Source organism: Nansenia antarctica, assembly GCF_963989245.1.
Source record: "Nansenia antarctica genome assembly, chromosome: 15".
Taxonomy (NCBI): Eukaryota; Metazoa; Chordata; class Actinopteri; order Argentiniformes; family Microstomatidae; genus Nansenia; species Nansenia antarctica.
Genome location: NC_137685.1, coordinates 18,129,582 through 18,144,122, shown reverse-complemented (window position 1 = coordinate 18,144,122; position 14,541 = coordinate 18,129,582). Strand labels below are relative to the sequence as shown.

General features: G+C 43.9%; 1 protein-coding gene across 1 annotated transcript in view; it reads left to right on the top strand.

Annotated features, from left to right (window-relative positions):
* Positions 1-8,509: 8,509 nt before the first annotated feature.
* LOC308171212 (neuronal acetylcholine receptor subunit alpha-4-like) overlaps positions 8,510-14,541 on the top strand; it is a gene marked incomplete at both ends in the record, with an annotated part of 10,831 nt that continues 4,799 nt past the window's right edge. Inside the window, 4 exons of the mRNA XM_080546057.1 lie at positions 8,510-8,570; positions 13,022-13,173; positions 13,908-13,952; positions 14,073-14,182. Coding sequence (XP_080402183.1) covers positions 8,510-8,570; positions 13,022-13,173; positions 13,908-13,952; positions 14,073-14,182 — 368 coding nt within the window. The remainder of the gene's footprint in view (positions 8,571-13,021; positions 13,174-13,907; positions 13,953-14,072; positions 14,183-14,541) is intronic.

The following is a 14,541-nucleotide window of genomic DNA, read 5'->3' as shown; positions in this document are numbered from 1 at the left end:
TTCAAATCTGATCAACTGTCTGCGATACGAATTGTATCAGGTCATTTGTAGGGCTTCTCACCCCTGAGTATCACTGCGCACGTCATACAATTCTCGTGTCATTCATTGGTTCACAGAATACTGAATTCTATAAATATGTTATTTATTGAATACACGGGCAGCATTTTCGACTCAAAGGAAGTAAAACAAATGTCTTACTATACACTGTACACATACTCATTGTATAGTTATATAGTAGGCTATACAGTTGGGTAGGAGAGAGAACTACTTTTTGGTAGTATAACGGCGCAGTAATCACTACGACCACGGACATTTCGGGGAGAGCTCTACCTCCCCTTTTCGTAATCAAGTCACATGCGATTTGCTCCAATCTAAAATATGTCCACTAGTTGGTATAGTCCGGTTAATATGTGAAAAAATAGTTCACTTTTTCATAAAAGCACAAAACTTGGTACACTTGTACAGTTTGGGGTGCTGAACATTTTCAGACGTGGAGCCCTCGCAAAAACTCCTCCTAGTGGCCATGGCGGGCATTTTCCTTTCCGCCATAGCCCAATTGTGTATTTGCTTCATATCTCCTGAACCAAACATGATAACACAGAACAAATGATGTCTACCCCTATGTTTTGAAGGTCAATGATTAAAATGATACCATACACAACATCATGAAGTGTTCAGGTGGCCATGGCGGGCATTTTCCTTTCCGCCATAGCCGAATAATGTATTTTGCTTCATATCTCCTGAACCAAACATGATAACTTAACACTGAACAAATTATGTCTACCCCCATGTTTTGAAGGTCAAGGATTACAATGATACCATACACAACATCATAGTTGATAAGATGAATTACATACTGTATTCATTACAGTAATTGTCACTCAATATTTAATTTAATGTTTTCTTGTGCTACCCGAATTAAGAAATGAAAGTAATAATCAAATTATGTGGAATGTATTTTTTTTTAAATCTTGTTATATGTATTAAGATGTACAGTAGCATTAAACTAGAAGACATGTTTTGATGCTGCTTATGATTGCATTCCGTAGTCCCTCTCTGGTCCGTCTCATCAACATCATTTGTTTTGATGTAGCCAAGATCAATGGGAAATGCCTGTTTTTGTGGAAAAGCACATAACAGAGCTGAACATGGATTCTGGATGGACATACTGCATCTAATTTCCTCTGGATGTTCAAAGGGGAAAGTGAAATGTGTGGTTACTTTTCCCCAGAAATTGATGTTCTGAAGTCAATGTTGTGCTTGTATGAAAGATATGATTTGAATTCACTATGTTCGCTGATAAGGATAATGGAAGGAAGTTTAGACAGTAAAACTACATATGTTACCTATGGTTGCCAGCCAATGCCCTCTTACTACTGAGTCAACTCTCTTTATTTGTGACAACCAGACTAGTGCAGAACACAAGAGGCAGATGGAGAGTAAAACCCAAAGCTGGGTGTATTTATTGATTCCGGGGAATAGGGGCAGAGCTTCTATGAAGCAGGCAGATCAGGAGGGTCAGCAAGCAGGGCAGGCAGGTAGAGAGGGCAGGCAGGGCAGGGCAGTGCAGGCAGAGAGGGCAGGCAAGTTCACTCCAAAGTGCTCTTCAGGTAGCTGCTCCCTTCTCACAGGTAGTAGAGGAAGTCATCAAGGTTCATGTTGGGCTCTCTGTGGATGCTCTGTCCCACCAGGAAAGCAAGCTTGTGGGCATACTGGCAGGGTGCAGGCACTCGGATGATCCCCTGAAATAATTGGGGGAGACAAAATCAACGACAATTTATGCATCAAAAAACAACTTGCATGCCTGAAATGGGAAAACCATATGTAAATACAGTATGTTTGATTTCATAACCAATATCGATACATCAGTAGGTTTAAGATGTGTTTCAATGTGAACTACACCCTGTTCATGCCTGCATTTGAATTACTGACCAAGAGAATAGTTTAAGCAGACTTTGACCCTGTAATTTTGTGCATTTGTTGTTTTCATTATTCTAAAGTAGACATATCCACACACAAAGAATCATGTTATAAAACAATCTCTGAGTAAATATATCTCGCTTTGAATGCCCTGATGTTCCAAACTCCCAAGATCCCCCCCTCTCTCCCCGTCACAACAGACCTCACGTTTTGATAGCTATGATGCAGCTGCACACGAAATAATGAAAGTTCGGGTAAACCTCCCCTTTAAAACTACTACTGGAAAGACAACCCAGCATACCTGCCAGTTGAAGTACATGTGGCAGAGTTTGTAGGTCAGTCGCTGCATGTGGTCAGGCTTCAGTCCACTGCTGTCATACACCCAGTGGAGCCCCTAGACTTTTGGGGGCCCTAAGCAAACAACATTATGGAGGCCCCTGGTAAGGGTCTTAGGCGGGTGACGATGTGGACAATTTTAAATGTATTTATTTCCCTGACACTAAAATATAATACGGTTTTACGAAGTTCGCGCATATGCGCGCGCTCGTGTGTGTGTAAGTAAAAAAACAGTCTGAACGACTAGCGTCTCTTTTACAAAGGAGCCCTGGCCAAGACAGCCACAATACAACAATTACATTTGACGTAATAAAAGCACATAAAAACATGCAAAGCACATTACATAAAAACAGTAAAAACAGTAGAAACAGTAAAAACAGTACATGACCACAGGTACAGTAGCACATCTAGTACACATTGCGACATACTGGACCACAAGTAGCATACAAATTACATGCAACATGGAGCATGTAAATGATATTTATATAACGTACTTTTCATCTCAGCGGATTGTTTGGCGCGTCATACAATTACCAGCCAGACCCTGGTTGCGTCTCTCAGCGACTTTTTACTTTTGGCTCTATCTATCTATCTCGCTACAGGTGTCATATAACCCTAACCCATATCCTGTCATATAAAAGTACCTTATTGAATCTCCAGGTAATGTATTTCTGACATCCATCACTTTTGCTGTCGTTAAGATACTTTATTTTTCTGTTTTGGTAGTCTGTCCAATGTGACAATTGCCCTCCTCCACCGGCCCTAGTTTTGGATCTAGCTTGCTGTTCATTATTTTCATGATAAAACGTCATAACATCTTCATATACACCATACAGTAGACACTGAACAGTAGACATAAGACATGTTCATAAATGTTTATCTTAATGTTGTGCTTGTATGAAAGATATGATTTGAATTCACTATGTTCGCTGATAAGGATAATGGAAGGAAGTTTAGACAGTAAAACTACATATGTTACCTATGGTTGCCAGCCAATGCCCTCTTACTACTGAGTCAACTCTCTTTATTTGTGACAACCAGACTAGTGCAGAACACAAGAGGCAGATGGAGAGTAAAACCCAAAGCTGGGTGTATTTATTGATTCCGGGGAATAGGGGCAGAGCTTCTATGAAGCAGGCAGATCAGGAGGGTCAGCAAGCAGGGCAGGCAGGTAGAGAGGGCAGGCAGGGCAGGGCAGTGCAGGCAGAGAGGGCAGGCAAGTTCACTCCAAAGTGCTCTTCAGGTAGCTGCTCCCTTCTCACAGGTAGTAGAGGAAGTCATCAAGGTTCATGTTGGGCTCTCTGTGGATGCTCTGTCCCACCAGGAAAGCAAGCTTGTGGGCATACTGGCAGGGTGCAGGCACTCGGATGATCCCCTGAAATAATTGGGGGAGACAAAATCAACGACAATTTATGCATCAAAAAACAACTTGCATGCCTGAAATGGGAAAACCATATGTAAATACAGTATGTTTGATTTCATAACCAATATCGATACATCAGTAGGTTTAAGATGTGTTTCAATGTGAACTACACCCTGTTCATGCCTGCATTTGAATTACTGACCAAGAGAATAGTTTAAGCAGACTTTGACCCTGTAATTTTGTGCATTTGTTGTTTTCATTATTCTAAAGTAGACATATCCACACACAAAGAATCATGTTATAAAACAATCTCTGAGTAAATATATCTCGCTTTGAATGCCCTGATGTTCCAAACTCCCAAGATCCCCCCCTCTCTCCCCGTCACAACAGACCTCACGTTTTGATAGCTATGATGCAGCTGCACACGAAATAATGAAAGTTCGGGTAAACCTCCCCTTTAAAACTACTACTGGAAAGACAACCCAGCATACCTGCCAGTTGAAGTACATGTGGCAGAGTTTGTAGGTCAGTCGCTGCATGTGGTCAGGCTTCAGTCCACTGCTGTCATGATACACCACATTGTAGTGGGTTGGGGAGACGCTTCCCTGTCTAACAGCTTGGCTGACAATGAAGAAGTCGTACCTGAAAATGGGAAATTGCAACTGTAGCCACCATTTTAAGACTGGATAAAGCAGACATAGCACATCTCTGAAAAAACAACATATTTTCTGAATTGCGTATTGAATCAATACCATTCTGGGCGGGTGACCTCAGTGTCGATGACTGTTCCAGGGGGAGGGTTGGCCATCTTGCCGCCAATTTGGGCAAAGAACCTGGAACTGATCCGCTTCTTCACAACCACCACTGTGAGTTTGGGTCTAGGAGGGGAAGAGAGAAAATACGATCAGAATGATTGGTGATTGAATGTGTTAAAGGGAACCCTGGTTATTAACATGTAGGCCTTAATACGCTCTAATTGCCATCTCGTACTAAAATATGTTGGTAGAAAGACATGAAAAATGTTGATTATGTTAGAAATCCTCAATTAAGGTGTAGGTCCTTAAGGTCCTCTTACGTGTAGTCCTTTCCCATGGTGCTGATTGAGTCCATGATCTGTGGCACTTCGTAGTTGACCACACTCTGCAGCATCCCGTCTCCCACTCCGTCTCTGTAGATAATGATGCGTGAGGGCAGGCACTGGTTGTGCTTCAGCCAGGCCTTCAGTGCACCTGGGAAAGAGAGCCTGCACTTAGGATACTAGGGATCATTCTCATGCTTCTCTGAGGGATTATGTTGAAAAGAAGACTTGGAAGACATTGTTACAATGTGGCAGTCAGTGGTCAATTTTGATATGGTATCTTATTTGAAATGCTTTGTTGTTTCATTGAACTTGCCTTGCAGAGCCACTTTCAAGCCATCCATGATCTCCTGACCACGGCTCTGAACCACACACTTGGAGAACCACCTGGAAAACAAGAGGAATCAGTTGGTACTGGCTACCAACATTGGTGGTAAAGAGCACATTCATAACCCAAGGCCATGCTTCTCCATGCTCATCCACATACCTGGACATGCCCTTGTTGAGACTGGCCACCAGAGCTCCAATGGACCTCTTCCCTGCAGCCATGTCGTGGTAGCAGTCAATGCCCACGATCATCAGCTGCTGGAGCTGTGAAACAGAGGCAGGTGAAGTTACACCTTTCAAAGTTTGGTTTAGCACATGCTTCTATTGAGATACATGGGGTGGAACATAAGATTGTGGATGGAGATCACATAGGTGTGAAATGTGTGGTTGTAGAAATAGAACACGCTGTAGAAATTGTACCTGCACCCATGTGAGGTAGTCAGTCAGATAAATGTTATCCACATTAAAAAGGGAAAGTTTACCCAAAATTCATGTTCATGTGTATTTCTGGTCAATCCATAATGCATACCGTCTCAAACTATCATAATTTCAAAACGTATCATAGCTATCAAAACACAAAGTCTATGTTTACTTCCTAAAAAAGCCCCAGAGTTAATATAATCTGGAATCGGGAATCTTGAGCAATTTGGAACATCAGGACTGATGACGGCATTCAAAGCGAGATATCTTGACCGTTTATATATATATATCTTCATCGTTTTTAATGTGTCTATTAAATAATGAAAACAACAAATAATAAAATTCCACTTTAAACTTATCATGAGCATTGGTCTGTATGTGCACAGCCGTTTTTTTATATATTGGGCCCCAACAACATTTGTGACTTTGGGTTTATTTCAATTCACTGTGCGACTTACTGGGATCTCCACACTCCAGAGCTCTCCTCCCATCTTGCAGTTCATCTGCAGGGCAATCTTGGTGGCCACAGTCATGACGACCTGTTGGCGGGAAAGGGTGCGAGCCAACACACACTGGCTGGGGGTGGGACAGTCCACACACAGGTACTTCTTCACACTGTCATACTTATCCTTCCTGTTGCTGGGGAGGATCACCACCACCTGAGGAGGTAACACACATGCTTTAGTCCTCATTCAACACCTAGAGGTGGTTACCTGGACACAGATTAAGACGATTGCTAGACATGTTATGCTCAGAGACTAACCATCTGGGTGGTCTCTGTAACGTTGTGCTGCAGAGCCCTGAGCAGAGACTCCTGGCGGTCCTCGTACTCCACCCTGTACACAGACCAAAACTGTCAAAGCACTTGGACATTTAACCAATGGGACTTCCACTGATGATACCATGTTCATTTTGAGATAACACCCAAGTATGATTGGCAAAGAATACTCAAGGCTTTGTAAAACACCTGTGGTACAATACTGCAGCTTAAAGTGCTCATTAACTCAAGCTTGGAACCTTAATTCTAGCTGTGCCCATTCACAGCTGGACTCACCGTTGTAATTAACTTAGGTATCATATGTTGCTCCCTGCCACTAGGTGGTGCTATAGCACTGTGTGTGTGTGTGTGTGTGTGTGTGTGTGTGTGTGTGCCTCCTTCCAGTCTCCTCCAACCCAGAGTGAGAACTCACATAACAGGCCTCTGCATGCGGATGCCCATGGGTGGGGACACCTTATTTAAGCCGTCCAGGAGGGCGTGGGCTACGTCAGCGTTGCGGTGGGTAAGGAACATGATCCAGTTGTCCAGTGGCCGGCTGCTGATCAGGGGGATCCCCCTCATTTCTTTGGACCAGTCTGCTGCCCAAGCGTTGTACTCGTACTGGGAGACAAAAGAAAAAGAAAAAAAAAGGTTTTTGAGTTTGTTGCAATCACAGATTATGACATATAATTATGCATATACATGCAAATACATGACCAGCAAACATTCTTGTTTGGAGCTAGATCAGTACATGTTGCAGTAAAACAGAAATGTTTAGCAAGAGCTTCAAACTGCAGGTAACAAGTACTGTAATAAGCCACACTGGGGACATCATTTCTGATGTATTCAATACTTTTCCACCCCCCCCCCCCCCCCCCCCCCCCAGCACGACTGCCGTGTTGGTGTAGAGGTGGTGGGGCCAGTCGACCTACACACACACATTTGATGCATGCCCATCTTCATGAACAATACCAGTGGAGGTAGAAATCAGAGGACGGGCCTCTACATGTTTGACACCATTCATACCAGCCTCCCCTGATGCATACTCAGCACTCGAGTTGAGGGGGGATGGCATCCCTCCTGAAATAAAAACAGTCAAAATCATCCCCCTTCTAAAACTGCCATCCCCCCTTTCCATGTCATTTGATCAATGAACGTGGTATTACTGCTATTTCAACATTTAGTTTTGTGTATATTGAGTAAAATACTGTGGGCGAGGAGAGGGCACGCACACATGCAATGACATTTTTACCAAGTCACTGACACTGAAGTCACAGATGCTGTGGGGATGCTAGAATTGTCCCCATTATGATAAAATCCACCATCCCCCCTGATTTTCTTTTACAACTTGAGTACTATGCATACTGTATAGCAACGGTAAGATGAAAGTCTGCCAACCAACAAAAGAAGTATATTGTTGTGACATTTCTATGGATAGGATGGTTGAAGCTCAGTTAATGGATAGTGGCAAGCACACAATAAGAATGTGACCTGCTACCCATTCTGAGTGAGAGTACGCAGGTGCCTGAGGCGGGGAATGTTTCTCCCTGGGTCTGAAGAGGGGAGAGAGAGAGAGAGAGAGAGAGAGAGAGAGAGAGAGAGAGAGAGAGAGAGAGTGGCTGTTTGTTTTGTGATGGAGTGAAAGACAGATGAAAGGGGAGTGAGTGAAAAGCAGGTCCCTCTAGTACACCGAAGGGATGGAGAGAGACAGGACAACATAGGGAGACACTAAAACAAGAGAGAGAGAGGGAGAGAGGGAGAGAGAGAGAGGGGGAGAGGGAGAGAGAGAGGGAGAGAGAGAGAGAGGGAGAGAGGGAGAGAGAGAGGGAGAGAGAGAGAGAGGGAGAGAGAGGGAGAGAGAGAGAGGGAGAGAGAGAGAAAACAGAGAGAGAGGGATGGGGAGAGAGGGCGGGCGGGGGGGGATTCATTTATGTTTGACCTGCACCCAAGGATATCATTTTGATGTCTTTCATTTGGATGGAACAGGAAAGTAGTCAGCCTCAGACTGACCGGAGTCAACATCACTCAGGGACGGAGGAGGAGAGACAGGAGGGACAGACAGAGGAGAGACAGGAGTGACAGACTTTCTAAATGTTGATTTTCGGCCAACTTTGTAAAAATAAAGATCAGGTAAAGATTGGGTAATACGTAAACGCGTATCAAAACAAATGAAGAAGGATGACACAGAGGAAGGCAATCAAAGGAAACAAGAAGTGAAAGACAGATGGTGGTTCAGCTCAACGAAAGGAGAAGACTTTGATTGTTTTCCATGTTATGGGCAACAGGAGAAGTTGGGAACGTCAGGAATATGTCTCCTATCGACTCCTATCATCTCGTGGGAATTCTGATGTGTTTTCTCCCTCTCCAAGGTACAGTAAATAGCAGCTATACATAGATGTGTTTTATTATGTCCTATGACCCTCTTTCTTGCACATTAAGGCAAAAAGGTATTGTGGAGTGTGAAGGGGGAGTACATAGATAGATACACGTTCAAGAGTTCAGCAGCTGACAGATAAGCCACAGCGTAGCCTAGGAGAGTTCTACTTCTGAAAAACTGTGAGCAATGATGTGATTGCAGTGGGGGAAACTCAGTATTTTTTTTATCTTCACCTTGACTTTACAAATTAATTCTATTCCTTTACACGACATAACATTGTTATGTTTTAACATGATCATACTTTACCTCAGTATCTACTGACGATCCGGTTCCAAAGCTCAATTCTCTCATTGATATGAACATGTGTTAAAGTGAGGCTTACATTTACATTTTTACATTTACATTTTTGGCATTTAGCAGACGCCTTATTCCAAAGCGACTTACACTGATACATTTGTACATTTGAATAGTAAGCAAGTGAATCATCAATCCACCAGTCGTAGCAGGAAGAGAATCCAGCTCAGGCCCGGGGCCATTGATAGAAGGAAAAACCTTCTTCTATCACCTTCTTCTAAACCTAGACTTTTTTTGGACACTGGAGAAACAGAGAAACAGTACAAGGGGGGCAATAGAAGTTCTTAGGGACACAGTAGAGGGGAAAAGCGGGTGTCTTCAGGAGACGCAGTGCTGAGGGGCAGAAGATGTCTCAGGAGGAGCAGTTCATGTGTGCCAGATCGTAGCTTCAGCTTACCGTAAAGATACGCTTCCAGCTCCCCTACCTATTTACTACCCTGCCTGTACCTGCCTCCTACTTACCCCTGTTTTGCCTTTACCTCCCCAGTACCCCTACCGGACTCCTGCTACCTGCCCTCCTGCCTGCCTTACCTACCTGCCCTCTTGCCTGCCTGCCCTACCGGCCTGACCCCTGCCTGCCTAACGACTACTCTTCCTGCCTAGCCCCTGCCTGCCTGCCGACTACCCCTCCTGCCTAACCCCCCTGCCTGCCTGCCGACAACCCCTCCTGCCTAAACCCCCTGCCTGCCTGCTGACTACGCCCCCTGTCTGACCCCCCGCTTGCCCTACGACCATTCTCTGCCTACTCCCTAAAATAAATCATACTTTATTTTACTTTAACCTGTCTCTGTCTGTGTCTGCGCTTGGGTTCCCTATCTGACCGTAACAGGGAGTCTCCGTTCCCACACTAGCAGGCTCAGGAACAGCTTCTTCCCTGCAACTGTTCCTCTGCTGAACCCCCCACCCTCCCTCCACCCCCCAACAAGAGGAACATGATCTCCCAGTATCAGTGTACCCCCCCCCCCCCCCCCCATACCTCTACTGGCTGCACACTCAGGACTTCAATTGAACTTTTTGTTGCACTACTGCTTGTTTATACATACTGTATTTATTATGGTTATAATTATTGGTCTCCAATTATACAACTTACATGACATGTAACATACCTCAATACCTATTGCCCTTGTTCAACTGTACATATCATATTGATATTCATCTCATGTATGTGTTATACTAATTTATTTATACTCACTGCTCCTGGTGTTTCTGGACACCTCTCGGAAATTAGAAAGACGTCAAATTCGTCTTTAAAGTTTTTTTTTTTTTTTTTTCAGATTTTCGTTTTTTTAGCTAACATTCAACTCGAAGATGTGAAGTACCCACTCGTTATTTTTCCGAACAGTTTTACGTTCATTAAATAAGTGTAATCTATAACACAATGACTTAGTTTCTTGTTGTTTGATGGTGATTCATTATCTTTGATGGGGATTTTCTGTGCTTAGTGATTTCCGGTGTAGCAACTTTCAAATACTCATGTCGTCTTCAATTTGTTTCCGATTTCAATGTATGATGCATCATTTGAAAGCTTACAATCTGTAGTTTAAGCACATGTAAAAAACTGAAAAATGATTTCGCCTACAGGTAGCCCTTTTCATTGGGCTGTGTCACTAATACCTTACACTGTAATATCATGCACTGTCTATAATATCATGTCTTTTGCACTATGCCACTATTTGCACACTATTTACTATCTATCTGGTTAGATGCCAAACTACACTTCGTTGTCTCAGTACTCTGTACAATGCAATGACAATAAAGTTGAATCTAATCTAATCTTATTTTATTTTATTTATTTATTTATTTACCAGGGACAGTGCACATTAATCAACAAATGAGTTTCCACATCAATGTAAATGCGCCAGAGTTAGCTCATGAGCTAATTTCCATCTGTAGTCCCTGAGCAGGCTATTACAAAATGAATGGTGTAGTGTCATTAAAAACATCAGCAAGCACAACAAAGCGACACAACAGGCAACACACTACATGACAATACAAGACAAAGCAAGACAATACAAGATAAGCAGGCACAGCAAAATGCATTACATTGCAATACAGTACAAAAATAGATAATACACAGATACATGACAAAGTGACGAATATAATTAAAAACAGTGTTTACGAGGAATGCCTGAAATGAGTATGATTACTCATGATCACAAATTTGGTTTAGTTTAAGCCACCCCTTAAGTTTAAGTTTAAAAGTTAGAAAGCTATTGCACTGTCTTAGATCAGTAGGAAGGGTATTCCAGTAATGGATGGCTCTGACTGAGAAGACTGTTTGCCCAAACTTACTACGTCTAAATGGTCCATCACAGTCTCCTCTAGTAGTTGCCCTTGTTGCCCTGCTGTTACTATCCTTCTGAGTTATAAACTGACTCAGTGGAGGAGGTGCAAGCCCATGTAGAACCTTACAATTAGACAAGCATCTGCAAAACGTTTAAAACTAACAAAATTAAATAAATTGTACTTTTGTACTATATGGCAATGGTGGTAGCTATTGGCCTTTCGGTCAAGTGTCTTTAATGTTTTTTTTGTAAAGGGACTCTACTCTTACATTGCAGAACACACATATTAGGTTAATAGAAACTGTTGGACTCTATGTTGTAACAGTTCCCTCTAGTGGGAAGAGGTAGTCTCAGTTGTGAATGAACTTTTTCAAACAACCAAGTCATGATACACACATGATCAAATGTATAAGCCACATGATGTAGCCAAAAGAACAGAACATCTTGCATCATGCAATTTAATGTATGGCTCAGGGAGGCTGGTGGAGGTAGACATGGGAGGACGGGCTCATTGTAATGTGATGGGATGGAATAAGGAACCATTCCCTATTCCGTTCCATGCATCTCAATGAGCCCCATCCTCCGATGTCTACCTCCACCAGCCTCCACCGCTATGGTTATATGACTTCGTTTTGTAGGTCATTCAAGTTCATGTACAGATATTACTGACGGGAAAGGCATCTTGGTATTACCATTATGGGATTACTCTAGTAGAGAACACAGGGATTACATTGAAGGCCAGAGAAGGATAGATGAGAAGGTAGTGTATGCTCCCTGCATGCAAACTCAAAAGATGAAGAGCTCCATTGTGCGGTATTGATCCATTATATTTGAGTAAGAGAGGAATATGAAGCAGATGGAGATTGGATGTTGCGGTTGGAGGTTGATCAATGGTGGACATAAAATGGGATTGAACCATGAAGCGTGTACTGTGTTGTTAGTAAAACAATCAAAGCAGGTTAAAGTGCATATACACTTTACAATGAATCATGTATGTTTACGTGTGATGTGTAATTGTATGTAAAATAATGTTTGTTTTTCTTCCTTCTCTCCCTCTTCCCCCTCCCTCTAAAATCACTCCTTTCTCCTTCCCCTCTTCACATCCCTCCATCTTCCATCTTCCTCTCATTTCCGACTGTATCTCTGTCTCTCTTCCTCCCCCTTGTTTCTCCCCCTAATTCTCCTCATCATCCTACTCATCCCAAACAACATCCGTCTACCCTCCTCCCCTCTCCCCCCTCCCCTACTCCCCCTTCTACCCTTCTCCCCTCTCCCACCTCTACTCTCCTCCCCTCTCCCACCTCTCCCCTCCTCCCCTCTCCCACCTCTCCCCCCTCCTCCCCTCTCCCACCTCCCCTACTCCCCCTTCTACCCTCCTCCCCTCTCCCACCTCTCCCCCCTCCCCCTTCTACCCTCCTCCCCTCTCCCACCTCTCCCCCCTCCTCCCCTCTCCCACCTCCCCTCTCCCCCTCCCCTACTCCCCCTTCTACCCTCCTCCCCTCTCCCACCTCTCCCCCCTCCTCCCCTCTCCCACCTCCCCTCTCCCCCCTCCCCTACTCCCCCTTCTACCCTCCTCCCCTACTCCCCCTTCTACCCTCCTCCCCTCTCCCACCTCTCCCCCCTCCTCCCCTCTCCCCCCTCCCCTACTCCCCCTTCTACCCTCCTCCCCTCTCCCACCTCTCCCCCCTCCCCTACTCCCCCTTCTCCCCTCTCCCACCCTCTCCCCCCTCCCCTAATCCCCCTCCTCCCCTCTCCCACCTCTCCCCCCTCCCCCCCTCCCCCCTCCCCCCCTCCCCTCCTCCAGAGTGTTCCCACCCCGGGGCCAGGGCTCAGGCGGAGGACAGGCTGTTGAACACTCTCTTCAGCCGCTACAACAAGCTAGCGCGACCCGTCGCTAACACCACTGACGTGGTCAGCGTACGCTTCGGCCTGTCCATCGCTCAGCTCATCGACGTGGTGAGGGACAATGAACCATTGGTTTCACTCCTGTGATATTTACATTGACGCTTTTGGCATTTACACAGACGCCTTTATCCAAAGCAACTTACAACAAATATATTTGTCTAAGTAAGTGAAACGTCTAGTCATCACAAGACAAAGTAATCTATGCTAGGGCCAGGGGCTAGTAATGCTAGAAGAAGTAAGAATTAGGACTACGTAGTAGGAAGGAACAGTATTGTTATTGGTGGTTTACTTCTTATTATTATTCTTTTCCTCGCTTTGGTCAAATAGCTCAAAAAGTCCCTGACCAAAAAATGCTATGAATTTGCATGCCACAACTAGAGAGCATCAGTAACTATGGCAGAAAGAATGACCATGATTAGACCATAGGTGGCGCTATAATAACCAAAGGTAAATAATTAACTTCAGAATGTTGGCATTTCCACCCCGTTGGATGAGACAATGTAGTCTAATTAATGGTAATTTAATAGAACACCTGTTCAGCTGAGTGATACATAGTTAAAAGTCCCAGGCTGTTATACTGTATATCGGCACTCATGCCTCTTCTCCAATCAAATAACTTCGGAACTAACTGTTGTATAACATGATTTTTAAAAATATATAATTTGTGTCCTATGTCCTACCTTGATTATGATGAATATGCTTTATTAGAGTAGACCAACTTTCGAAGCCTACCTCATCATAACAAAATGCAATAAAGATCTGTCTCATTGTTCTTTTTCTCCAAGGACGAGAAAAATCAAATGATGACCACAAATGTCTGGGTGAAACAAGTGAGTATCTCTCCATTGGATCATTATGGATACTGTCGACGATAGCAGTTTTTGGGCAGCGATTTGGTGTCGAGGTGTCTGTTTGTTGCCATACTGTTACTGTTGGTTCTGCTCTTTCAGGAGTGGTACGACTACAAACTGAGGTGGAACCCTAGAGAATATGAAAACATCACGTCCATGAGGATCCCCTCACAGCTCATCTGGAGACCGGACATCGTTCTGTACAACAAGTACGTTTAGGTTTTCACCCCAAAGTGTCATTATTGATGCACTATAGCCCCCAACATCCAGGCTACCCACCACCCTCAAATACATGATAGTATATACATATCAGGGAAGGCTGGTGTGGTGGAGGTAGCTGATGCCTCAACCAGCCTCCCCTAATAGACATAAACTCCATCCAAATACCCTAAATACAGAATGCTGTACATATACATTCCATCCACATACTAACCATGGAGTTAAGATACTCCACCTCTCCATCTGCATACAATCTCACTCCAATCGAAACGTGCCTGTAGCTTGAATGTACAGTACATGGCAAGGCAAGGCAAGTTTATTTGTATAGCACATTTCATACAACAGGGGC